Source organism: Plodia interpunctella, chromosome 14, assembly GCF_027563975.2.
Source record: "Plodia interpunctella isolate USDA-ARS_2022_Savannah chromosome 14, ilPloInte3.2, whole genome shotgun sequence".
Lineage (NCBI taxonomy): Eukaryota > Metazoa > Arthropoda > Insecta > Lepidoptera > Pyralidae > Plodia > Plodia interpunctella.
The window spans coordinates 3,338,635-3,365,832 of NC_071307.1; the positions used below are offsets into that span (position 1 = coordinate 3,338,635).

The window sequence follows — 27,198 nt, forward strand, 5'->3', positions numbered from 1 at the left end:
TTTCTGCATTTCATTCCTACAATCCATGCCCCCTTGCACACAATTCAATATAAGTACAAGATATTACACATTATATTAAAAAGTTAGGTAAAGATTAAATGTATAAAAATATATATTTTTCAATTTATAACTGAACAAAATTTCAATTGCAATAACAAGATCAATTTCAAAGTTAACTACACAAAAACTGAGAAATAAATAACACAAATTATGTTCTACATAAAGTCTTTTAACCATCACATTCATCCAGTATGAGGTTGTAAGACAATACGGTCTTGCATAATCCAATTCAAATCGAACTAAAAGTAATAATTGTAAACAACCAGTCATGTGACTGAGCCACTGGACAAATGTTGATAAACACGATCAGAGGGTAGTCGTAGTTTTCCAATCATGTGGCGCCTGCGCAGATTAAATGATAAACCTAGCTTGAGTAACTTTCCTACTCCACAGGATTGACATGTCACATCCTGTTCGACGTAGGTTTCATAATTAACATGTTATAATTAGTCATACCACTTAATTGGTTATAACAGTTTTAATAGTTGCTAGTGAGGTGACTACTTATTACGATGTACGCTAGTCGTAAACGTTGAAGATAAAACCTTAGTCCACGAATGTTAGTTAATATCACAGCATTTAGAATACACCTAGTATTCTAAATGCTGTGATATTAATACTAAAACTAATATGTATCTCTAAAATCAGAATATGAATTTAGTGGTGAAATCAAAGTAAATTATTGTAAATTAGTTTAATAAGTCCTTACATTGCCCATAAGTCCTTTGCCATCATTGCTTAGGATTGTATGAGTACTAAATAATTTTCTCGTATTATAAAAGTATTGTAAAATGAATGTTTAATCCCTTATGATGGTATTGAAAAATAATTACAACAATAAATTATTACATAGCGTATTTGGATGACAAATTTTGTCCATTTATTTTTAACTAGTTTCTACCCTCTAGGTCTAAAATCCCATCTTAATTATAACTATGTACGCATGTACAAGGACTGCATAGTCTTTTTTACTGCATAGTCTTTAGTTTTATGAATAAACAAAAAGTATGTAAAAAAGGACACAAATTCCAAATGTTTAAAATTGATACCTATAGCGCCATCTATTAGAACCAATGAGAAAGGTAAAGCTTGTTTTTAGTGACATCTGGCGGAAAGCGAATGAATTTAATTTTTGAATCTCGTAGCTCTTGTCGTATTCTGCGCTTGCTACATAAAGCTCAATCATTTCAGCTTTTCGTAGAACTAGCGTAGCTTGCTATTGGTACCTGTATTTTTGTTTTTTTTTGGGGACGACGCGACGTGGTGGTTCGCAGAGCGTTTCAACCGCTGCGATCAAATTTTAACAAAGACAAGAATGAGTTTTATTATATGACTATACATTAATTACTCTTCACTGTAGTAATGTCAATTTTATGAATGATTGATTTTGGAAATGGTTCCTTCCTCAAGAAAATTGACGGATCATAATGACGGTGCGGCCACAGCGGTTGAAACGCTCTGCGGCTTGCCGGCTCCACACTGTCACCGAACTCGGACAGATGCCGACGCGAATACTTGAACATTGCATAGTGTATGAGTGCTTTTATTACCGCACTGTATACCGAATCCGCCAAAGTTTGTCGAACTGTTTGGCGACAGTGTGGATTGGAGCCGTTAGAGCCATGCCCCATTGCTCAGTCACGCTCCGTTGCAACGCCGCCATTTGATTGCAAAAAATAATACTTACAGGATTAAATCTTTTGAACCATCGCGCACTTAAACTTTTAACTAGAACTCTCTAAATAAATACCACAACGAAAATACTGAAATCAGCGTTAATCACGAAAAAATTCCCGTTGTAACCACTGTTTCTAAATATTTGTATCTTTTTAAAATAATTTATTTTCGTACGTCGAATCTTCATACAATTTCAGCGTTGTTCAACGTCCTTTGACACACAATTCAGAAATGTTATGGCGTTAACTTGACGAAGAACGACGGAGCGCAACAGATCAACGGGCAATCAAAATTCACCAAGAGTCTAATTGCATGAATTATGCATTATGCAGAATTTACTCTAAAAATATTTATTTCAACATTCTTCCACTGTTACGTCATACATTTGTATCTGCATAATTATTGGCATCCTGTTTGATTAACGTCCAATCGATCTATAAGCAAACTTTCCATTGACACCTAATTACATTGATACGTGCCGTATGTCATCTCGCACCAGCTTGCTGTTTATGATATAATATTTAAATCTAGCGTCCTGCTCTGACTCTGTTCGTGTATATATTTTATGAAAACTCAAAACAAAAAAGTAGGTGAATTTTAATAATCTATATCGTAACGTAAACAAGGTTTTTATATCAGTCTGAAACCAATTTGTCGCGTATATGTAATATCCATACATTCGACTTTGCCACTCTTATTCCAACTCCATAAATTTTCCAGATGATACAACAACATACAAGTGGTCATAGAGATAACAGCATCTATAAAAATATTTAGTACAAACAATGTGTAAATTTTTTGTACATCTGTATATCTGTAAGTAAGTAAGGCTGTGGGGTGGACAATCGTAATATTTAATTAGCGGCACTCGATGATATGAAATTAAATAAATATTATACAGATTGAGCTAACTCAATCTGTTTTTGCATATATACCTTCCATTTAGAGTTTTGAGACTAACCTCAAAATGTTTTTTTCTTAACCGTTGTACAAATCAATACCCACGTATATTACAATAAGACTTTTCCATTTAATTAAAAATAAACACTTATGTAATTATTGATGAAGAATTCGTCCTCGTCGACTAGTTTCAATATCGGAGCAAGCAGCCGGCTAAAACTTTAAATGAGAGAGAAAGAGAGATTTCAAAATCATTCATTTTGCACATTCTTGTTGCACACTCGATTGTATAATAATCGTAGTCTAGTATAAGCACAAATCACACAGATTGAGTTAGCCAAGTGCGAGACTTGTGTTACGTGATAGGCTCAACAATACTATATTCCATAACATATATATATAGGTATACATAGATCAAACATCTAAGACCCAGGTCAATCTGAAAAAGATTCCATTCTTTCGAGCACAGATCTGTCTCGGTTGAAAATAACATGCGTTTCATAGTTCAACAAGAACAAAAATACTCTTATCATTCTTTTAAATGAATACGCAGAACAAAGTTTCTATGAACTTGCTGATCTCGTAAACAAACATGTTCGCCTCACGCCACGAGGCAAAACCGGAGTGGCACACCCAGGTGATGTTATCAGCTCTTATCACTGCTATCAAAGACTTACCCACCTTTTGTTTTGGCACTTGCTACGTTGTCACATGATATATTTCTGCGATGACGCGTATTTTATTTTGGCTGATGTAATATTACACAACGATTGTAATTTAGTCCCTGCCGAATTTTTCACAATTTTAGACCAGTCTGCCTGTTATAGACAGACAGGCTGACAGAAATAATATATAAATGTGTACGGAGTAAGCCAATGATGTCTATAAATAACTGAGAAAGAGCAAGATAAGCAAAACTTTCCTTCCCTTTTGACCCGACGTCATCCTCGCTGATAAGATAAATCACGGAATCACTGCACTAGGTTGTGGAAGGGGAATGTTCAAAAGATTGATTATGACTATTGCAAGAAAGAAATCATTTCAAGAAAGAAATCAAACATTAACACCTGAGAGTAACAATACAAAGAATATCTAAAAATTGTCAGCCGAAACGGCATGCCAGCCAAGAACCAGCTCAGCACGGTGCCGTGGTAACGAGCCAAAGCATTGATTTTCAGCTGGTACCAAGTAAAGAAAGTAGGTAAGGTGGAAAAAAAAAACAAGTTAATAAGAATGATAACAAATATCAGGACTAAAAATTATATTAATCTGAGAGATAAGGTACAAAATAGGATAACATTTGAGGTTGTAAACTGATGTTATACCATGATATTGCATGTTTAGATAGTTAAAATCAGATAGCTCATCTATCTGCGATAGAGACTTCTTGCACATGGTCGCATTGATGTCATCATCGCTGCATCCATAAACATGGTACCAGTGATACTGCAAGGACATCTAAGTTATTATAATGGATTCGCAAGCACAGTAATTTACACGTACTGTACGTGTAAATTACTGTGTGGCAAGTCTGCGAAAATAATATTATAATATATCGTAATGTATATTTTAAAGGATTAAACATATATCTAGTAATTATTTATATTATAAGTCATCATTAAGTCATGAGCCCATTTTAAGTAATTTACAAGATAAATTTGTAAATAGTTTTATGACCATATAGTGCATTACGGAATAAATTAATATGAAAAGCAACTCGATACAGCATAATACACACAAGTTCCTACTTGTATGTATTATGGCGTAGCCAGGATGAACTAAATAGGGATTTACCCCATTTTGTTACCAAGAACTGGATAAGGATGGCCCAGGACAGAGATGGTTGACGTAGACGGAAGGAGGCCAGTACCCAGCTGTGTGTTACGGAAGGTTGCAGATGATGATGTTATCAGATCACGGCTGAGGCAGGCAACCTTGTTAGCATCACTAAATAAATATACCTAAATGAATTATAACTTAATTGCAATAAATACAATTATTCGATTAAACCAACAAAAATACATAACGTGATTCGTCACACTCAGTGTCGGGAAATTTCGATTAAGTAGTTTATCTTTTGTCGCCTTAACGTAGAGATAATCTGACGAACAGGTGCGTGATGTGACGACACGGAAGTAAATCATGTTGCAAGTATTTTATTTAAATTAAATGTGTAATCTTATAGATATTTAGTTATAAGACATCGAAATTGATCGTTAGGTATATGAAATACATTATAGCATGAGCGAAGCCTACTGTAGATACACCCAGGGACCGGACCGCTATCCCTTTCACGGTTTTGAAGGGGTTTTTGGAATGGGTTTGCTTTCGAAAGCCGTTCGGTGCTATAACCCATTCAATTTGCTTTGGTAAGCGCTATTTCAACGACTACAAAACCCTTTCTTTGAGGTAAGTCATACGAAAAGGTTACCCGATCAGATAGCAGGCTAATTTATGCTTTAAGCTCAGACCATACGGTCTTAATTTTAATAAATTGCAATGCACAACAAATACCTACTAAGCACGTGCGGTAAAGCGGTGCGTTATTATTTACACGATTCAATATGTCGTTTCGTGTCTTTTAGGCTCTTCACACACGGAGCTACGCAAATTTGCGCAGGAGCGGGGTGTGATGAAAAGTACACCCCTCTCCCCCCGCAGGCATTTAAGGGAAAAGCCAAAGAGGGTAAGCACTATATCGAACGGGTTACCCCTTTGAAAGAGTTAGCCATATCATATGGGAAATCCTTTGAAAGGGTTAGCCTCACCATATGGGATAGTCATTGGATTGGGTTAGCCATTGAACAGGTTACACAAGAATATGGGAAAGCTTTTCAAAGGATTAAGCAAACGAACGGCTTGTCCGGTCCCTGCCATCGGCATGCGACGGCAGTGCTCCGCTTCCAGAAGGAGCTGGGCTGGCTCGACTGAGCAGCAGCGCGGACTGCACGCGGACTGTAGTGCGATGTAGCATTGTAGCCAATTTTATGGCTGTGAAGTTGTCATAGGTATTTTAAGTAATATTGATATCTCCACAGTACACGTTTGAAATCACAATCAACTGAGAGACTTCCTAATTATTGCGAAATTAAAAGCCCGGAATTGATCTGAATTATGATGAAATTTATAAGGGATAGGAATAGGGAAAGCAATAAGGAAACAAGGCGGGCGTCGTGGTCCATCTGCTCAGGTTATCGGTATGGAACACGGGCACTTTTTGTGGTCGGTGATGGCCCACTTTTATTATTTATGATATCAATAATATATGAAATAAAAGCCCTTAATTGTATATAAAATTACTATGTTCTCACGGTTTCCAGAGAATTCGATGAAAAGATCAAAATATTGAAACTTTATCGATATATAATGTTTCGAACTTTTGTCCAACATAATAAACATCCTTCCATAGTATTATCCATGTGGAAGTGTTGTTTGTCCTTCTTTAACATCAAACGGAACATGGAAGTGCTTTTTGTTGTGGAGCTAGTTGGAGAGCAAGCGAGAGCAAGCGGTCGGAGTCACGGCCAACGGATAGTTATTTATATTTTCCACATTTTTTCAGTCAAAGACAACTCGAGTTTGCACTCGAGTAGTATTTAATAACTAAATAGTCATTATTCAGTAATCTCTTAATTTTTTTTTACTTCACCTATACGTCAATGTAGATACAAATGCACTAAAATGCACATAAAGATAAAAAAAAGACGCCATTATTATTCTGTTCTCGTATAAAAATATTTAAGAGTCCAAAATTAGGAGTTAGTTACATAAGAAAAATATTTTAATATGTACCTCAGTAATTCGACATGTCTCCCTCTCGTCTGACCTTTTTCCCGGTTGCATTCACGACAGACGCCAAAATGACGACACACCGAAACCCCGGATTAACTTAAAAAATAAACATTTATATGAAGGTTTCGTTGTGGTTTTATACCGGCACCTAAACGGGAGTTGTGAACCTTCTTTGGGGTTGCTATTCTTGCCTCTCAGCGGTCAAGGCTTTTTAATTCGCCTTGAAAACGACATAAACAGAATCTAGTGCCACGACAGGAAAAAATCTCAATCAATAGTAAGTAATTTTTATTCAATGAGACGGCGCTATCGGTACTTAGCAACAACAACTGTTATGTATTCACAACAGTTGCAAATTTTCGGCGATAAGGGATCAATAGGTGACTTGGAGACGCATGTGAGAACAATTAACGAAACTCATTAAATAACGAACGCAAAAAAAATATATGACGACATTCTGTCTTTATAAACTGTACCTATGATAGTGGAAATAGGGGTAATATTCAGTGGAAGACTTTTGTATTATGTAAGGATTTAAGTAGGTATGTAGGTATCTATCAAATTGACATACCAGCCATTACTAGTCTACTTAGTCACTATATTACATGGCATAATAGAAGTTTCAAATAAAATTTATAACAATAGTGATAGGACACAACAAAGTTGCTACCTACCTAATAATAGGATTGAGTGAGCAAACCCAATATTTAGGTATAAGTTGGCTTATGCTTTTTAAATGTAAACCCATTTTTATTTTCATACATCGAATATCATACAATAACTCACAATAAGGAGATAATATATTATTTTCTATTCTATCTTTGCTATGGCATAAAATATTAATTGCATAAATAAAGAATTAAAATTTCAAAAACATAAAATTATGATTTTTCGTACCAAATCAAATTAGCCAATACTAGGTATATCAATTTGGCAAACAAAAAAAAATGTTATATTTTTTAAACATTTGCTCTGTGTCGTCATAAATATATTATAAATATATGACTAGGTACATTATACAAAACTCTATAAAAGAGGTAAGAAATAAGGAAATGCATCCATTTTATCAAATTACTTATTGATATTGTTACGTAACGGTCTGCATACAATAGCTCAAAGAATATTAGATAAGATAACAAAGGAAATAATGTCACTATCGATTTTATTGATAAATACAAACAAGTGCATCATGCAACTCAACGTGACGGTAATGATTTTTACGCGATTAGCGACTGTTTTCTCTTTTTTGCTAAGTCATATTAGACCTACGACCTACAATTCCCAGTTTCTGCAGTCTCATTTTTCCAGATAGAAATTGAGATATGAATTAGAGCAGTAAAGTGCATAGTTACTGAACGTTGTAAATCGTGACTTCGTCATTTGACAAGACGCGCCTAAGCTAGCCATAGGCAAAAAGACCGTCATAATAGTCATGTAACAACACCGTGTCATTACCATCAGCTATTCTTATTATCAAAATTGAACACTCGTGTTCCGAAGCGTGAACACTGAAGCACTTGATCCCACGGCAATTTGGACACAACCTAAGACGTTATCATGAACAAAAACAGCTGAAATTCACGTGTTCGCAATCCAACAATAGTTGTTTTAAAGTTCGTGAGACTGGCCGTTTATAATGCCCGCACCTACACAATCGAAGTAAAACATTGCTGAGTTTTAATAAGAGTTGTGTATCAACGAAAGGAATACTAAGCAATGTAATTCGTTTTACAACGATTGTAGCTGATAGTTTAGAATAGTACGTAACTATTGCTTTAATTTATTATCAGCATATTTGTCATTTGGTGTCGGCGGTCTGGAGTTGTTTGCCGTGGAATCTTCCCGCGCTGATAACCCCGTATCTGCGCCCGCACGAGACCATTTGAGGTTATTTTTAATTGACGAGGATAACATAATGACACGCAGACTCATACATTTGCTCGGCCACGTGCTGTTAGCTCTCCCCTTATCAGTAAGTTGGTGAAGACCGAGGCTTATGAAATATTCTCAATTGTGTCAGGAGCCGGAAACACGATAAAGATAGAGCAGTTGCAGTCTTGGATATTTAATTGGACGATTAAGAGACCTGCAATCCCCACACAAACGTAATACTAAAATAAAACGATATTGTTGGCATCCTATCATCTGCTAGAAAAGATCGACGGTTTCCAAACAGCTGATCACACATTTTTCAAAGATAGGTAAAACACTCTCGATTATATTGTTTTTTGCATAAAAATAAACTACATCAAAATCAGCTAAGCTTGGCTTCTATGATGCCACGGTCACACATACTAATACATACCTACCTAAAATGATCCAAAGCATTTCTACTTGTTATATTTGAAATAAAACAGAATAATTAATATAAGTTTCTATCAATTCCAACAATTTTAGCAAAACTTTGATTCACTTAAAAATACTACTTATACTTACGTAATCAATTTTTATGTGGGTGAAAAGTTATGGATAAGTAGCGGCTCTAGCCGAAGCGCCAATGTGTAATCAATACCCTGGCGCCCTCTTGCATCATGTATCAAAACGCGGGGTCAGATCTATGTTGGTACCTACTTATTTACACACTTCGAGCCATGTCTCATAGCTATGTTGCGCTACGTTTTATACACACGTAAGTATGTAAGTTTTGACTTGGATATACGTTGATGTACGTCGAAACTTCATACAATTTCTACGTTGTTCCGCGTTGATTCGTCGACGGACGTCAACGTGACGGAGGGCAACGGAGTAATGTCTCTTATTACGAGATCAAAAATCGCATGCCTTCATATTTAGGTACAGCCACATTCATCATCATAGTCGTATCCTAAAGGAAGACAGTCATCGTGACCACCAGTAGCGGAATTACTAGCATTCAGGTCAAAAAAACGGATGCATACGAAATAATCTAATCTTAAATTTACATTTAACATGCATATGCATTTAACTACACAGTCAGTCTGGCCAGTATAATAAAGGCAAAACCTAGGTCTATCCGAAGATACCTAAGTACGATACACCTAAATGTTAGCCATCGATGACCGGCTGCACCAAGTTCTAGTCGAAATGATAAAGGCTAAAATTAAACCAAACTGAGAACGGCTGCACCTAGCCGGCCGCCCAAACCTAAGTGCACTTCGGGGTCTAGCCGTAACATATGTACTTAAAATGCAATTCTTTAGCAGAATTGTTTCGTTATATAAAGATATTTTGCAGTACATAGAAGCTCTTTTAAATAAACTTGAAACACGGTAACCACTCGTTGGTAAAACTCGTTGAAAAATAAAGTAAAAGACACAATATTACCCATTTATTGTGAAATCATACACAAATATCATATACTAAGTGAGTAATACCACAAAGAAGACAAAGAAACAGTGATAATTGCGCAACAAAATTTTTAAAAAGTGCATAATTTTTACTGTTTTTTTTTTCAATTACAGTCAAAAGACAAACTTTAATGTTACACACACATTTCTTTTTCCCCAAAAATCTATATTTTCCCTGACTTTCAAGGTAATCCCTCAGGTAAGATTTCAGTGAGCTTCCCCGATCTTCCAGAAAGTGGACACCATGGACACAATAGACAATGGTTCATTGTTACGCTGAGCAACACGCGGCACCTAGTTTATCCTATCTAGAACGGACATAGGATGGGGAACAAAGCAAGCAGGATTGAAATAAAACAACAACTGAAGTGACGCCATTTATTCCTGCTTAGATGACCTTATATCTAGCTTTGTTGACCATGTGATGCGCTGAGGTCTGAAGCTTCAGCAACTCTTCCTTGATGAGCCGTGTGATCTCGGACTTCGCTTTAGCTACAGCTAGTTCTTGAGAGCTCTCTATGGCCAGGTACAGTTTTCTCTCTCCTTCTGGCGGGGTCTTACCGGGGGGTACGTAGGTCCCGCGAACTGTGATTCCCGCTTCACTGTATTCGCTGATTAGAGCTAGCGCCTCCTATAAATGACAATATATTATATTAGCAATTTTTTGTTTTTTTCGAAACTTATAATTTTTATAACACGTTACAGTTTATTTTGATGTTAATACCGTTCGAAAAGGGAAGGGAAAATAAGAGTTAAAAATTAAAATGCTTTTCGCAAACTATAACAAATACTTTACCTTCATTTTTTTATTAGTTATTCTAATGACAATGGAAACACTTATGATTTTTCTTTAGCATTTTCACACAGAAAAATATTAAAGCACCAATTAATGCCAGTTTGAGCAACATCTTGACTGATTTCTACGAGAATACTAATTGCACTGCGAATGAAAACGCATGGGTGCATAAATCGTTGCATAGGTTATCTGTGGCAACGACGACCCTACGGAAATACGACCGGAATGAGGTTGTGTACTTGCATTAAAAATAATAACATTTAAGGTCAAGAGATATGGCAAGGCGAGGAGGAAAAAATATGTTTATGTATTGAGATAAAAGTGCACCGATAGTCTATTAATCGAGTGCCGAACCCTGAACGATAATTCCAGAATGATTTATGTGTCACGGTGTTTTTTTATAATACAGTTACGGAAATAGATATAGATTTATTTTTGTCACAAATAAACATAAGGCGTAAAAACATGCGCATTTAAATAAACTGGAAGCACAATTCCCGTAGTAGAAAACTGCGCATAGCTAAAATATAGCATATTTTGTCTATATTTTATATTTTATTTTTTTCTGAACCAAAGGCGTATTTCATAGATGCATTTTTAATCTCCTAATAGATAAAAAATATAGTCATTAAGTAGTTTAAGTACATACGAACTTGCACTTAGTAAAAAAGCGATAAGTAAAACTAATGACCAGGCTAATCAGCATGAAAAGTTATTTTATAGAATCCAACTAATATCATATATGCAAAATTCTGGATGTTTGGTACTCAATCTCGTTAAGTGTACTGAGAATAGAAGGTAGATAGAATGTAACCTGTAATAGCACATAGGGTACATTTTATCCCGAAATTCTCATGGGAGCGTAGCCCGGGAGTAATAGTATTACATAAATTTTGATTTTCAATACAATCATGTGCAAAATTTAAAATAATTCTAGTGGATATTGTGTGACATTGTGTCTGAGATCACCTACACACATTATGACTCAACGACTCAATATTCCACACAGACGATACCACCCAGGTGCAGAAGGAATATACCCTATTAAAAGTGTCATAAGTACCTTGCTGGTGACTCTCCATCGGGCCTGCTGCGGGAAGTCGTTGATCTCCAGTTCTGTCTCGTACTTCCTGAACACCTCCTCGGCTGGCTCGGAGTTGCTCTCGTCCCGCGGTTGGTAGTTCAGACGGGTGTTCAGTTTGGCCGCCAGCTGCTCGGCCACCGTCTTAGCCTGGATGGATTTATTTGTGTATTTATTATATTTAAAGTTTATTGTATTCAAAAATTATGATGATGGTACAAGGTACCTAAGTTATTAATGCTATGCGTTCAAATAGTTTTATTTTACATATCACACCTGCTTTCAAGTAATTTTAAGAATAAGATCAGTGATTAAGAGCACGGCAAGGCAGCCGCGCGGATTCGATTCCCGCTCGATTCCAGAATGTTTTCATCTCATTATTATTTTTGAAAAGCAAGCGAGCCTGCCTGTTTACTTTTGAAACGCTTGACTATGACAAATATGGCTGAAATGGTTATAAATTGTATGTACAAGCGTATTAACCTACCAAATATACTGTATTTCATATCATATATATAAGTATATCATAGTCTACAAGAAATGGTTCTGCTATTACGAGCTGGCATGTGGGTTTCTAATATCAATTATCTTACACAATAAATCTTAATATTATTGACATCGCAGTTTAAATTATTAAATTTATCTCAGCTAACGCACAAGTACAACGGATTATGTCGTCTAGATTATCTATATTAAAGACCAAATCCCGGAAGCAGATGCTTAGCTCACAAAATAAATATTGATACAAGGATTATGTATACTTTTTAAAAATAGAATGATAAAGGCACGCCATCCATAGTCACACTTTGAGTATGACAAAAATTTCATCGCGAAAACGTTAGCCTAACTTTGACCGATTTGGCATAAATTGCTTGTTTTACATTGCGGTTTCAGCAACAGTTTTCTATATATTCTGATAAAATACCTTCAACTTACGGTAATAAGGGTATGAGCTGAAGGTGCGCCCTTCAGTATAGCTTCAGCCGCTTGTTGGGTAGCGCCCTTTTGCTCAGCACCCAGTCCCTTAGCCAAGTTGATCCGGCTGGCCAACCGTCTGGCCAGCTCCAGTTTCCCGTCCGCGCCGGCTGCGGAGGCCGCGCCGGCTGCCGGCGCCCCCGCTGCCGCCGCCACGCCGGGCTGAAGAAGAATAGATTTTGTTAAAGTCACGGTAGTAATTTAGAAATTGAGCTGTCCCAGGCACTTTTTCACGTCAAACTTTAAATTACATAATAATTCCCAGAGCTGCAAAGAACTATTGAAATATTAGTATTTTTCATCAAGAAGATAAATTGATCATCGATACTATTAAAGTACCCATACCTAGTCGTCAATCGAACACCTATGCGCGTGGCTATTAATTGTAGTAGTTGTTGTACTGTAGACTGTACAAAATATATTGTGAAAATTATTATCCTCCCCCCCTCACCGCTCCTTTCAGCTACGATTGCCCTACGTGGAGGCATTCTAAATTCGACTGTAGAATAAAAGTAAATGGGTCGGTCATCTGTGGCGATCGTATACCTTGATCTCCTTGACAATCTTCTTAGCAGCCAGCATGGTTTCGATCTGCTGGTCCAGGTCGCCCTCCACGTCCTCATCGTCAGAGTCCTGTAAGCCCAGCGCCGCTTTTTGGTATTTCTTCTTCTCCGTCGCCGCTTGTGCTTCGGATTCGTCGAATTTGAAACCTGTGAACAAAATATTAATTATATTTTGTAAAACCATGCCAGGCCCTAGCTCTCATCGCGCATATTGCACAACAGATAATCAAACCTTTCCCATTGAATTCTTTGTTAGATTTAATTCTGTTGCCGTGTTGATCGTTTTTTTGTGATTTATATTAATGATAAAAATATGAAGTATTTTGAGGCGTGTGGCTAACGCCCCAGATAAGACCACTCTATAAACTTCCATGGCGAAGAGCGAATAAGGAAAAAAAAAGCCTTTACAGCTGATACAATAGCATTCCCAGAAGGGGGTCGGTCATAAAATCAAAGCCGTATCTTCGAAATTTGATTATCATTATAACGATGAGAAAGAGACAGGTGGAGTATTAACAAACCTTTCCCACTAAACCCGCCGCCAGTGTGCACCTTCTTGCCGTCCTTCTCTTGCGCTTCCTTATATTTGTCCCACAAGTTCCGGAGGTCGGCGGGCGGCGCGGCGCCGGCGAGCTCGAAGGCGCGCAACACGTCGCCCGCGTGGCGGCCCTGCTCCGGCGTCAGGAACGTCCACGCGAAGCCCTTGTTGCCGGCGCGGCCGGTGCGTCCGCATCTGATCAATTTATATATAATTTATACATTTCTTTGCAACTTTCTATAATATATCGATTTTTTTTGCGTATAGTTCCGCCCTAGAATACATAGGTCTTCCCACTTTGTATCCTCCCTTGGTCGTACGGGGCGACTAAGGGACTAAGGGAAATAGCTTTGGCAAATGACAGACAACGACCGCATTCCCAAAGAATGTTGACTGACGTCAATAAAATCTCGAAAATGTAAAACGTTTATTTTTTGAGTGATAAAATTTATTTACACACTTCTTCACCTGCGCTATGGAAGTCGGCGGTAGACTTAGTTTAAGGAATATTTTTTGGACAATTTAAATTGAATAAAGAATTTTAAAATGTTGAATACACACAAGCACCACCTAGATAAATTTTTTTATGTTCTTTTTGATAATATAACTACCTATGCACATAGTCCTCGTAGTGGTTGGGGCAGTCGTAGTTGACGACCAGCACGAGCTGCTTGACGTCGAGTCCGCGCGCCGCCACGCTGGTCGCCACCAGCAACTTCACCTTCCCGCTCTTGAAGTCCACGATTGTCGAGTCCCTGTCGAATTGATCAATACCTGTAACAGGCCACCATTAATATATACGTCACTCGATACTTTGTACGGGACGCGCGAAGTTGCTGCGTGGTTTTGTTTTTAAACGGTTTTTTTTTTATATTTTTGTCAATATATCTATGTGGTACGTAAAGAGTTATAGCTGACTGCATTCTCAACCAGCCAATCTATATGATAAATAGATAGATGAACTTTTTATTACACTATTTACAGGAGAAACATAAGTTTAGCTTACTATATAGGTATTCAAACAAATAGTTTACAATTGTTTAGTATTTCAATAAGAATAATATAATCAATCGTATCGAACTTTTACGAAAAAAAAAACATAACGTACTGAAACGAAACCTGTACCTAATAGTAAATTTTTGTGCTCTAATATACACCTAAAATAATTCAAAAAATTATTCAGAAAGAAAAGTTCTGGAAATATGAAAAAAATCATAGTATTACAATAATTAAAATAAATTATGACAACAAATTTAAACACACGCAACTACTTCAACGACGCCTAATAAAATAGAAAGATATCTTCTTCGGCTCTCAGACACGACGAAATGCTGAAAGGAAAATATTTTTCTTTAGTCAAGTTTTCTTTAAAAATCCGATATAACAACCACAGTTATATTTGAAACTGAACTATTTTTGTTTTCATGATCGCACACTAAATTCATGTTAACTATAATTTTCGAAGTGCCTGAAGGAAAAAAATAGAGCTAGCTCGTTTTAATAAATTTTAAAGTGTGTGTGTTTAATGCCCAAAGTGGCTCTCAAGTATCTAAGTCATATACCACATATCGACTAACATTACATTAAAACAAATTTAGTTGAAGTGCAGAACTAATATTTTATGGTTCGCTATCGGAAACAGAAGAACCAAATTGGAGCCCCGCCGCCATTTTATCACCTGCAATAAATTCACTATTTTATTCTACGCTTTACATTCTACAGCTCGTTGGCACGTGGATTTGAAACCAATTTACAATATTTTTTTTTTTTAAAACATAATATTATATTCATATATTGAAATCTTACAAATACTACTATCCTGACTGCATATAGTAAGTACATGTAAGAACAGTTTACTCTTGTGAAATTATAGTCAAGTTACAGTTTTGTTAATAAGGTCACCTGATAAGACGACGACCTCGGTGGCGCAGTGGTAAAGTTCTTGCCACTGAACCGAGAGGTCCCGGGTTCGATCCCCGGTCGGGTCATGATGGAAAATGATCTTTTTCTGATTGGCCCGGGTCTTGGATGTCTATTTATATATGTATCTATTTATAAAATATAGTATCGTTGAGTTAGTATCCCATAACACAAGTCTCGAACTTACTTTGGGGCTAGCTCAATCTGTGTGATTTGTCCTAATATATTTATTTATATTTATTTATTTATTTATAACAGTTATATTAATCCAATATAGCCATAGTAGTTCATCTACCATAGAAAAATCTTTTAAAAAAACATGAAATAAAATCATTCATCAGCGCCATTTTAAGTGTCGACATTTTGTTTCTTTTTATTAAAATTAAATAAGGAAAAGTCTATGGTTTTTGTCCAACGGTAAACTGTATTGTGTCCGAACTGAAAAACTGCGTGTAGCTGATATGACAATTAAATTCGCTACCAAGCAGTCAAATCAGATACTATTTTCTAATGGCAATAAAATTGAGTGTTTATGAGAGTGTTTATGATAGCTTTATAATCAAAAAGCATTCCTAATATTTAATGAGAACGAAACAATAGTAATCCACGTAATTAATCAACCTTATCAATTGAAGTAACATATTTGGTCCTACCTATATGTATATTATGTACCGAGTCAAGAAGCCAATTTGAAGTGACTCACCTCCATGCAAGCTCATGCACGAATACGAAGCCTTCATCAAGTCCTTGAGCAGACTGTCGGCGTTCTCCTGTTTGTCCACGAACACTATGATGCTGCCCATCTGACTGTACAAGCCGAGCAGTTCTAGAAGTTTGAAGAATTTCGCATCTTCCTCTAGAATAGCGCAATGTTGCTCCACGTCTTTGCAGACCACGCTTCTGCCGCCGACCTGGTGAAAATTATTTATTTAACACCGGCGCAGACCGAATGTGTAATGTGTAGCGATGTGCGTTTGTTGTTGTGTCCTTTTTGATAATTAGTTATGACATTTAACTAATACGAATATAAATAAAACGACTGTACGGATATATTGAGAGGACCAAGTACATAGTTTTAGATATTTCAATATCAAACAACAATTCTTAAACACATCATCTAACAGTGTTCTTGTTTCTCACTAGGCCGACTAAAAATTGTCATCATTCGGCAATAGATAATTTAGTGTTTTTAACCAAATATTTGTAATTATATTTGTGTTCATAAATTTAATGTTATGTTAACATTACCTGTATTTCTATAGGTTTCTGCAAGATCCTTCGGGCGAGGGCCTCCATTTGTCGCGGGAAAGTGGCGCTGAACATCACGGTCTGTCTGTCTGGCCTTATGTTATCGATGATCTTCATTACCTGTGCGCGAACAAATACATATTTTAGGTCAAACTCACAGTCCAAGTAACGCGACGCAACATAATTTTATGTATACTCTCTATTTTAATTATTTTTTGTTTATACTTTACACTGCAGATTATAGTTTAGTTAGCTCATCATTGAATAACTTGACGTGTCGCTTTACATGCGCGACAGTGTTTTTAATAAAAAAGTTTAACCCTTATGGCGGATGGCACGAGATTGATTTTAGAAAAAAATGGCTATGTAAGATCCTGCTTTTTTGTATATTTTCATACCAAGATTTAATCAAAATTGATGAAGAAATTTAGCCCTGAAAGTGTAGTAGATAGATTAGCTCCTGTTCCGAGTGCCCAAACTGTACTCGAAAAGGTAACACAATCTTTTTGTAAGTTCGATATTCCTGAATCACTTTTGCAGCAGAAAACTGAACAATGCGACATGAGAGCTGCTACTCATTCACTCACGTGAGGAATAAGTAGCAGCTGTCATAGTTTTCTTACCAGGCATGAAGTGGCCTGAATTTTGATAAGAGGGGTAAGCCATAGCCTTCATTCCAGCAGTACTTAATGGGAATAAGTGATATATTGTATATTATCCTAAGTTGATGAAAGAATTTAGAATTTGAATGTAGAAGTAGGAAGTACCTGAGGCTCGAAGCCCATATCAAACATCCGGTCAGCCTCGTCCAGCACAATGTAAGTGACCCGGCGCAGGTTTGTGACGCGGCCGGAGTTGGCGGCCAACATGTCGATCATGCGGCCTGGCGTGCACACTATCATCTCAGCGCCGCGTTTAAGCTCTGCTATCTGAAAATACAACATTTATTTTTCTACACAATCTTATACATACTATCTCTCATACTCACTAATCTACGACAACTGTTTAAAATATCCGAAAATATTAAATTAAGAAGCCATTCTTTAAAACTATGGCTCAATCTTGCGTTGGTTTCTTCTGAGAGCTTTCTTTGGTCTCAGAAGAAACCAAAGAAAATATTTCTATTAAATTGTGTAGTAGGGGACTGGAACAAACTTAAATAAGAATATCATCACTGCACCTTCAATCAACAGTTTTAAAAACAGACGTTATAAAATAAAGTAAACCTTCGCTTGTTTCCAGTTACACTATGAGACGCCCCAAAACCCAAGGTTCGCGTAAAAAAAATAACCAAAAATAAACCCCCTTTGGGAATGCTATTTTTGCCTTCAGGTGTTAAGGCTATGCAGTGACACTATTCCAGGGCGGCACAACATACCACAATCACGAGAATAGAACATATGAGGATACAAACCTGTTCAGAAATCCCCGTGCCTCCATAAACACAGACGACTCTCAACCCTAGAGACTTGGCGAATTTCTTGATGTCTTTCCCTATCTGCATGCAGAGCTCCCTGGTGGGCGTCATGATTAGGGATATGGGTCCATCGGTGTCCTCGAGCGGCGGCTGGTCCAAGATGTGTCGGAACATCGGCAGGATGAACGCTAGCGTCTTGCCTGAACCCGTCTTGGCTATTCCGATAAGATCTCTGAAAAATTATAATTGTACAGGAATATTTTGAATTGAAAACAACAATCTCGCAAGACTATAAAGATAAATAACAATATTTATACTTTTTAATTATTTGTTCCAATGTTAACCCCCAATGAGGATCGTGGGCAAAGCGGGCGGGTAAAGTTATATAGAAGCGCGAACGCGAAGTCGCTAATATAGAAGTAAGAACACTAATAACAGAATATAAGAATAGTAATGTCAATATAATCATAATATATAAGATATTTTTATTGAATGTATTGCCAAAACTGAAATACTATGAATGAATTCGAAAATACTAAGTAATTTCAACATAACAGAGATATCTTTCCAGTTTCTCGACAAGCAATATTTAAATACGTTACCTTCCAGACATTATCGCGGGTATCGCCTGAGCTTGGATAGGGGTGGGCTTCTCAAAGCCGAGCTTCTTCAGTATATCGAGTTCCTTCTTGCTGATGCCGCAATGTGCCCAAGTGCGGATTGGTTTTGGACAGCCCTTGCCCTTCACTCTGATGCCTTCCAGCTCTGTTCTGTATGCTTCTACCTCTTCTGGCGTCATTCGAGATAGTTCGCTCACCTAAAATTGTATTACTTATTTAACTAAGTTGAATGATACAAATAGATTTCTCCTTGTTTGCGCGTTGACGACAAAAGCAAGGACACAATGTCTTGTGAAATTCTCCGACATTCAACCTTCGGACATAACAAAAAATGGCAGAAATAATTATTTTCTAATTTTTTAAATAAACTTATTAAAATTCGTTTCGACTAGCGTCATATTCGCAAGCAATCAAACAAGCCACTAATATTTACCTCTGTATAAAAGGCCTTCCTAAATGACATGTAATGCAGACTAGCGTGATCCACTTTAGCGAGTTCCTTCCTCTGCTTAGAGGCCAAGTTGGCTGCGGCGTCCTTGATGTCCTCTGTTTCTTCTTCAGATGAATATTCTAAGCCGTCTTGATTCTGTTCTATGAGTTCGCCTTAAAATAGTGTAAAAAACACACATGTTATTATAATACACAATTATATAATAGTCAATTTATTTTTTGTAAATAAAAACATATTTTGTGGAAAGTTTTGGCTGAATTAATGACCGAAACAAACAAGATCGTAATTATTAGGTATCACCAGTTCAGTCACATTAAATATTTGTAGGGAAAATGAGAATTATGATAGTGTTTGTTTTTCCTTCTTATGTAAAATGGGAGTGAATTGATTTTTGGTGTGGAGATGGCTTTTATTACCCTTATTTTTCTGTTCCGCGACCTTCTTCTTGGCAGTTCCTGTGAGTATAACCACGCCGGTGCCGCCAGTTGACGGCACGCTGATGAGCCCGCGGGCTTGGTCTATTTGGTTCACTTTGCGGACCTCCTGGCAAATACACATATAAAATTTATGTCTCTCTACAATCTTACACTTACAAACATTAAATTTCAAGAAACAACTTTATATAATTACTTCAGGTACTTAAATACTGAAAAATTACATATTTGCTTACTTGTTGAACCTCTTGCATGTAAGCATCCAATGGGTCTATTTCATCTTCTTCCTCTTTTTTCTCTTCAGGAGCTGGTTTCTCTTTGGCTTCTCCATCTTCACCTGAAATTTTAAAAAACATGTTCATTGTCTGACTACAGATACCTGTCCTGTGTTCTTTCGACAATGTAATGAAAGGGTATTTTAATTTGCATCTTTTTTAAATCATTTTAGATTTCAAGACATTATAGAAGTTACAAGAAAATTTGTTGAGTAGACAATTTTAATATAATAGCAGCCATATTTTAGAATCCGCCGGTTATAGGTAACATAAAGTAGCCATATTTCCATTTGGCACGCTGTTTTATAAAATTACCGATTCTACATTATGGTGCAATATTTACCTAAAACATTTAAGATCTTATATAGGAAGTCGTGATTGAAAGACTACTAACCTTCATCGCCAGAGTCGTCTTCGAGCGACCATTTTTTGGCTGGCATCTGAATGTTACTGACGATACTGCCTTTCTGGACCTCCTTCTTGGCGGACTCGAGCTCCTTGCGCTTGCGCTCAGCTCGCCAGCGCTCGATGCGGTCGCGACGCTTCTGCATCTCCTGCTCAAGCCGGCTCTGTTCTTCTTCCTGTAAAAAAAGAGCAGTTTTTTAATATTGCCTTATAGAAAACTATTTAAATAACATATATGAAAGCGAAACAAAATCATGTGCTAGCTGGAGATCCTTCTAATAGCTAATAGAATAGAAAATCAGCGAGTTTTGAGTCTCATGGCCGTTTACTACAGAAGATAAAAAAACGCGATACTGTATCCATCTTTGAATAATTTCAGTCACAATATCAATAATAAAAACATTATACCTAATTATTTATTACAAAATTTCAAATAAATTAATGTAATTGTAATGTTAGGATTGCCCAATATTATAATTATGTTACCACACTGAATTGTGGTATTGTGATATCCTTTGCACCAGATATCACCAAGAGCAGGATTACTATGCTTTTCAGCAAACTGATGACCTAATTCACCAATTGAACTTTTACATGGTTATTTAGAAGATATTAAGCATTTTAGAACATTCTCAAATGAGAGACATTAAGTATCATTTGAGAATGTATATTCATGACTGTAATACCAAAAAAACAGAATTAACTTGAAAAATAACCCTCAAAACACATGATGATTTGGCAGATGTTTTAGGCCCAGCTGTTGTTGTTTCTCAGCGGTCAAGAATTTTTATCCCTTAGTTGCCTTATACAACATACTGGAGAATAATGGAGTGGTTGTTTCCTAGGATAGGAAACACATGCTGTGTGTCATAACACACATATAATTATTCCTTTCAAGCTAGTACAAATTACAATTAAAAATCACAGAATCAGTAATTACTATTTCAATTAAATGCATGCTATATACTTTAAAATCAAATAGAACTAGGTGAAATGGAAGTACATCGGCATATACCCTGGTTTCATGCAGTAACAGAAAATTTCATACAACATTAATATGAAGCAAAATAGTAATTATTGTGTAGGCAATCAACATACCTTATCAGCGGAGCCGAGGTCATAATCTGACTCATTCTTGATAGTTTTTTCTTTTGACTTCGATCTATCTCTATCCCGGTCGGGGGACTTCTTCCTTGATTTGCTACTTGTGCCATTCCTCTTGTCATCCCGTTTGTCACTAGTACAAAATATTACATTGATTATTCTGATATTTGTGAAAATAGACATGTATGGTTGTTTCTTACGTAATCTCAGAAAATCTACTGGATAAATTTCTATGAAACTTTCGTGCAAAGGTGTAACCTGCTACTATATCAGGTACACATACACTTTTTATACTAAAATTATACACTTTTTACGCCCTGGGGCACAGATAGTTTTAAATAAGTTTGAAACTTTTATCCAATATTGTGTTGTAATATAGTAGACAACAGAAAAATAATAGATTATGAATTCTAAATTACATAGAAATTAAGTTTATTTACAATTGCCGTATGTTACCTTTTTCTATCTCGGTCCCTATCGCGTTCCCTGCTACGATCTCTACTGCGGTCCCTCTTGGAATCTCTCTCCCTGCTACGACTACGCTTTCGTTTCGAAGACTTGGACGGTCTGTCCCGACTTCTGGACCTTGAACGTCGCCGCTTGCGATCTGTGGACGCTGATCTGCTATGTGAGCGTCTCCTTTCACGGTCTCGATCTCTGTCACGATCTCGCCTAAAACATTTTATCGAAAGATATGAGTAAAAATGAAATGGCGATGCGATGCCTAAGAAATTGCAAAAAAAAAGCTTGTGAAAACCACAAATATAATAACTTACCCACTTCGAACCATGGTTTTACGTTTTGTACTTAAATATAAGAAGCTAATTTGTGTTTTTTATTGAACTATTTAACAAAATCGTGGCATGCATGTAGGTATGCGATGCGTTATTGACAGGCAAGACAAGTTATTATTTCTTTCAGTGTTATTTAAGAAGACATTGACCAATGACAATGACAATAACTTTTTTTTTAAACGCGCGTACGGGGCTCTTCTAAATCTTTGGATTAAAACCCCTGCGCGCGTGGGGCCTTTTCTAAATGTATTATTAAATGGCCATATACGTTGCGGTTTACCGGAGAGGTCTACCTGTGAAGGTCGTAGTCCTAGTAATTCCATGGGTCGTAACAGGGCAGGTTGAAAAAAATGTCTTTGGGAAGGAAATTAAAAAGAAGAGGCTTGTACTCAATCGACTCCATATCTAAATAATAGAACTGAAGCTTCTCCGGTAAATAACCACTCTACACACCTATACACTGTGATCCTGCACAGCGGACAGGATACACAAGTGACTGTAACACACGAATTTAGAAAGGGCCTCGCAGCCCGCGCGCTCTTCCTTCTCTCTGGTAACACATTGCGTATTTTCCATGGGTTTAATATTTACTTCGTGTACGGAGTACCTACTATAATTCCATGGTATTTTCATTTTTTGCGGCCGCACTCGTTGGATTTTAATATTATATTTCCTGTGTGCGTAGTGCGAGTTTGCTATTTATATCTTACCATCGAGTCGAATCGCAGTGAGACGCAGCTAACTAATCACAGTGTGACATTGTGACACCACGACAACCACAGCGCAATGTGATTGGTTCGCTTCGAATCGATACGATAGTGAAAAGTGAAACGCAAACCCACACTTCGCCCTCTGATGACGTTTACAGATTCGGTACTGGCAACACTATACACGCGGCGGCGGCACTGGCGTTCTGAATGACCTCTCATGAATGGCCGCTTTACGCCGGATGAGAAAGGCATTTTTTTTTTTTTGTTTTGTTTGCAAAGGGATCTAAACCCACAAACAAAACGAATTTATAACCTCCAAATTATTTCGATTCGAGTAGAGTTTGTGTTTTTTTACCTAAAAAAGTGCAGTTTGCAGAGAAATATCAAGTGTAAAGTATTATACATACATACCAAGACCATGGCCGATGATGGAGAAAATGTAAGACTATTAGCTGTTGTTGTTATAAGAAAATGAAAATATTTACCTAATTTCAGTTTGCGAAATGAATACCTATTCAAAACTGATAAAAGTTTTTACCTCTGAACTTTTCCTAAATAGACTTTCGTGATTCTTCGAATCATCACATCATACATAAATATTTTGCTCATTGTAATCCCACAACCCGGCATGATCTTCACCTCCTTTAAAATAAGCAACAGCTCCGTGCACAAATTCGTATACTAATATTCTTTGAGTACCTACCTATGTGTTAAATTCAATTATTTTTTATAGGTTTCTGTTATGACAGTAAAGGAACCACTGGATTTGATCAGACTTAGTTTGGATGAGCGAATATATGTAAAAATGCGAAATGAACGAGAACTAAGAGGAAAACTTCATGTAAGTAAATATTGGATCCACATAATTTTTCTTTCTTTTAAAGTATTCATGTACTGAAAGAATTAAACTTTAATACCTTAACAACCAATATAAGAATTATTATTGTTTGTAGGAAGAAAAAATATATCAACAAATGTAAATTGAGCCTAAAATACCTTGCAAAAATAGTTCTTGCCCTACCCTACACCCTACTTTAGGATAGCCCTTTGTCGAGCATCAATTCTGTAAAATATGAACTTGCCTTACAGGCTTATGATCAACACTTAAACATGGTTTTGGGTGATGCTGAAGAAACCATCACAACAGTTGAAATAGATGAAGAAACATATGAAGAGGTTTACAGAACAACAAAAAGGAACATACCTATGCTGTTTGTCAGAGGAGATGGTGTAATTTTAGTGTCACCCCCTGTTCGTGTTGGTGTTTAGTTAATAAGTAAATTAAGAAATTAAAAATAAATTCAAAATCAGATATTATTTATTGTTTACCTAATAATTTTAAAACATCCATATTCTTGAATCGCTTATTCTTGGGTTGTAATAGCTCATCTTCATCCATAGGCTCAATAATTGTTCCAGCCTTAGTGATAACACTGGGTCGAATCAATTCCTTATGAGCTTTTTCAGGTATGAATGTATTTCCTATTGGGACCCTTATAGATGCCTCATAGTCTTTAACACTTTTAAATGGGAAAGGTACTTGTGTTACTTTGTGAGAAATAAGTTGTGGATTCTTAAATTCTTTTATTATTATATCACCCTTATTATCATCTCGTCTAGGCATTTTTGGAGGTGCTCTAAGAATGAATCGGTTTCTTTTCCTCTTTTTTGCTTTTATCCCCTTCCCACCCCAACTTCCCCAACCAGGTAAAGATAAATCAATGTCTTCAAGCTGGTCTTTCTTAACTTCATCCTCTTTTTCCTGTCTGAAACTAGCTACAACATCATCCTCTTCAAACACTTCTTCTATGTTAACTTTAGGAACAACTTGCTCATCATCATCTAATTGATCTAAATTACTTTCCCCATCAGTTACTGCAGTATTTAAATATTTAGGCTTTACTTCTATAAATCTGTTAGGATCAATGTTAGTATCTGTTGTCTCTGGCACTGGGGTTTCAACATGTGTTTGTGGCACAGTGTTTTCTTCAACCTTTTCATTTTCACCATTTTTAGTAGCTTCTATCAATTCTTCATCAATAACTATTCTGGGTCTTTGATTTTTAAGTTTCAGATACTCAACATTATCTTCATCAGTACTTTTATTTTGTATCCTTTTCAAAGACTTACCTTTTGCAGCAGTTTTTTCCATACGGGCAATACACTGTCTTAGCTTCTTTAATTTCTTATTTACTTCTCTAGATGCTTTACTTTCAAGTGAATCAAAAGCATCAGATACTTCCTCGTCAATATTTTCATCTTTCGTGTTATCAGTAGTTTCTACAATCCAATTTGTAGTGGCTGTTGGTTTTTTTAGAACTGATTTCTTACCTAGTTTTGTTGTAATCTTCTTAGTTGCCTTAATGTCACTATTAATTTCATCCATATTTTGTTTCCCTTGTTCACTTATTTTTTTAGAGCTTTGTTTTATATTGTGAATATCAACCAAATTTTGATTTTGCTGACCTATTTTCTGAAAGCTTTCTTTTAAATCTTTTAATTTATCCCCCAATGTTTTATTGTCGTCATCTTGTTCATCATTAGAGTCTGTATCACTATCGTCTTTCCTTTTAAACATTCTGTCTTTGAGGTATTTTTTGTAACCAAAATCGAAGCTTGCATCAACATTAGATTTGTCTGACCTCTTCATCATCCAGGGGTTCATGGGATCTTGTGTAAGAGTTAAATCAGGAACATTTTCATTATCCTCGACTTCATCATCTGTACTTTCTGTATCATGTATTTTTTTGGTCAAGCTTCTGCTGACAGCCAATTGATCAGCAATTTGTTGTCTCACCTAGAATACAAAATTTGATATTAAATAAAAGAGTCCATTTAAAGAACAAAAAATTGCAATTGATCGACCAATTTTCTTATGATAAGTAAAAGTCATTCCTCTTTGTTATGTTATGTACATAAATAAATTTGTAGCTCAACTTACATCTTTGTCATACTTCGCTCTGATCATCTGATTTTTGGCCCATTTGCCAGTGTTTTTGTGCCGAAGTGTGTGTCTCTCTAAAGCTCGAGCCTTTTCCAGGGCCTCTAACTTTTTAAGAGCCTCTTCTGGATTCTCTTTCTGCAACTCTTCAAATTCTTTTAACTGTTGTTTGAGCTTCTCTTTTTTCAATATTCTGAAAATAAGATTTGTTAGTAGAAATAACCTCTTAAAATATTAGAAATAACCTCCTCCCCCAGTAGCCTATGTTTGATCTTGGATTTTAACTACCTATCAAAATTGGCCCAGCAGTTTAGCTATTAAAGTATGTTGTGAGTGTATGTGGGAATAAAAAAATACCAATCAGTATTTTGATTAATATATTGAAAATATTTGCAATAGACAGAACAGCACAAACCTGTGATACTTCTTGCTCTTAATTTTACTCTGTCTCTTGGCTTTGGCTGCTTGGTATGACTGCTGTGCTCGGATTTTAGCTAGGTGTTGCCTTTGTTCTACCATTTCCAGATATGACATAGGATACACCTGGTCTTCTTCATCTTTAACTACCTCCTCAAGTGGAGGGTCTATCTCATCCAGCTCCTTTTCCAAAGCCGATTTCAAGGTAAATTTGGAAATAAACTGGTTGGCTGGTTCAGGTTTGGTTGAAACATTTTTCAGAGGGAATGTAACATAGTCGACTGTCCTACTATGTGCTACGACAGGGTCCCATCTACCGACTTTTTTCTTAGTTGCATCGTAGCCCGTCGCTCTTTTGATACGTTCAGCTTGTGGTTTCTCCAATGGTTTAGGTAGAACTGCAGAAACGTCTTGTGCCTTTCTGAGGTTTTTGCTTATCTGCCCATGATTAGTGTCCTTTAGGACGTTCACCGCTTTAGATAAGTCGAGTTTATTGCTCCTCTTGATTAAATTAAACTCGGAGTTATGGTTGGTCGATTCGTTTCGCGTTGGTTCTGTTATATGTTGAGTCTTGTCCAATTTGGATACGGCACTAACAAGACGATCATGTTCGGAGGCAACATATTCACTATCTTCTATATAATCCATTATATACAAAATAATATAAAGTTTAATTTATTTTTGTAAAGTTAACCTTAAAACTTAACCCACACTGGACTTATTCTGACACTGGACGGACACACGATACCACGAC

General features: G+C 36.5%; 3 protein-coding genes across 3 annotated transcripts; 1 reads left to right on the forward strand and 2 right to left on the reverse strand.

The window, feature by feature from the left end:
- Window positions 1-10,119: 10,119 nt before the first annotated feature.
- Prp5 (pre-mRNA processing factor 5) lies at window positions 10,120-22,508 on the reverse strand. The gene is made up of 18 exons (XM_053754481.1): window positions 22,359-22,508; window positions 22,039-22,254; window positions 21,577-21,715; window positions 20,468-20,654; window positions 20,035-20,135; window positions 19,781-19,907; window positions 19,347-19,516; window positions 18,896-19,110; window positions 18,291-18,525; window positions 17,644-17,805; window positions 16,877-16,996; window positions 16,332-16,539; window positions 14,320-14,482; window positions 13,692-13,903; window positions 13,154-13,317; window positions 12,569-12,769; window positions 11,615-11,782; window positions 10,120-10,386 (listed from the first exon to the last, which is right to left on the reverse strand). Exons 1-18 carry the CDS (start codon window positions 22,370-22,372, stop codon window positions 10,144-10,146), a joined length of 3,045 nt encoding a protein of 1,014 aa, XP_053610456.1. The 5' UTR covers window positions 22,373-22,508; the 3' UTR covers window positions 10,120-10,143.
- A 774-nt stretch (window positions 22,509-23,282) lies between these two features.
- On the forward strand, window positions 23,283-24,403 carry LSm3 (Like Sm 3). Its single transcript, XM_053754484.1, has 3 exons — window positions 23,283-23,525; window positions 23,820-23,927; window positions 24,176-24,403. Exons 1-3 carry the CDS (start codon window positions 23,304-23,306, stop codon window positions 24,353-24,355), a joined length of 510 nt encoding a protein of 169 aa, XP_053610459.1. The 5' UTR covers window positions 23,283-23,303; the 3' UTR covers window positions 24,356-24,403.
- LOC128675214 (uncharacterized protein) lies at window positions 24,387-27,198 on the reverse strand. Its single transcript, XM_053754483.2, has 3 exons — window positions 26,443-27,198; window positions 26,028-26,220; window positions 24,387-25,883 (listed from the first exon to the last, which is right to left on the reverse strand). Exons 1-3 carry the CDS (start codon window positions 27,090-27,092, stop codon window positions 24,405-24,407), a joined length of 2,322 nt encoding a protein of 773 aa, XP_053610458.1. The 5' UTR covers window positions 27,093-27,198; the 3' UTR covers window positions 24,387-24,404.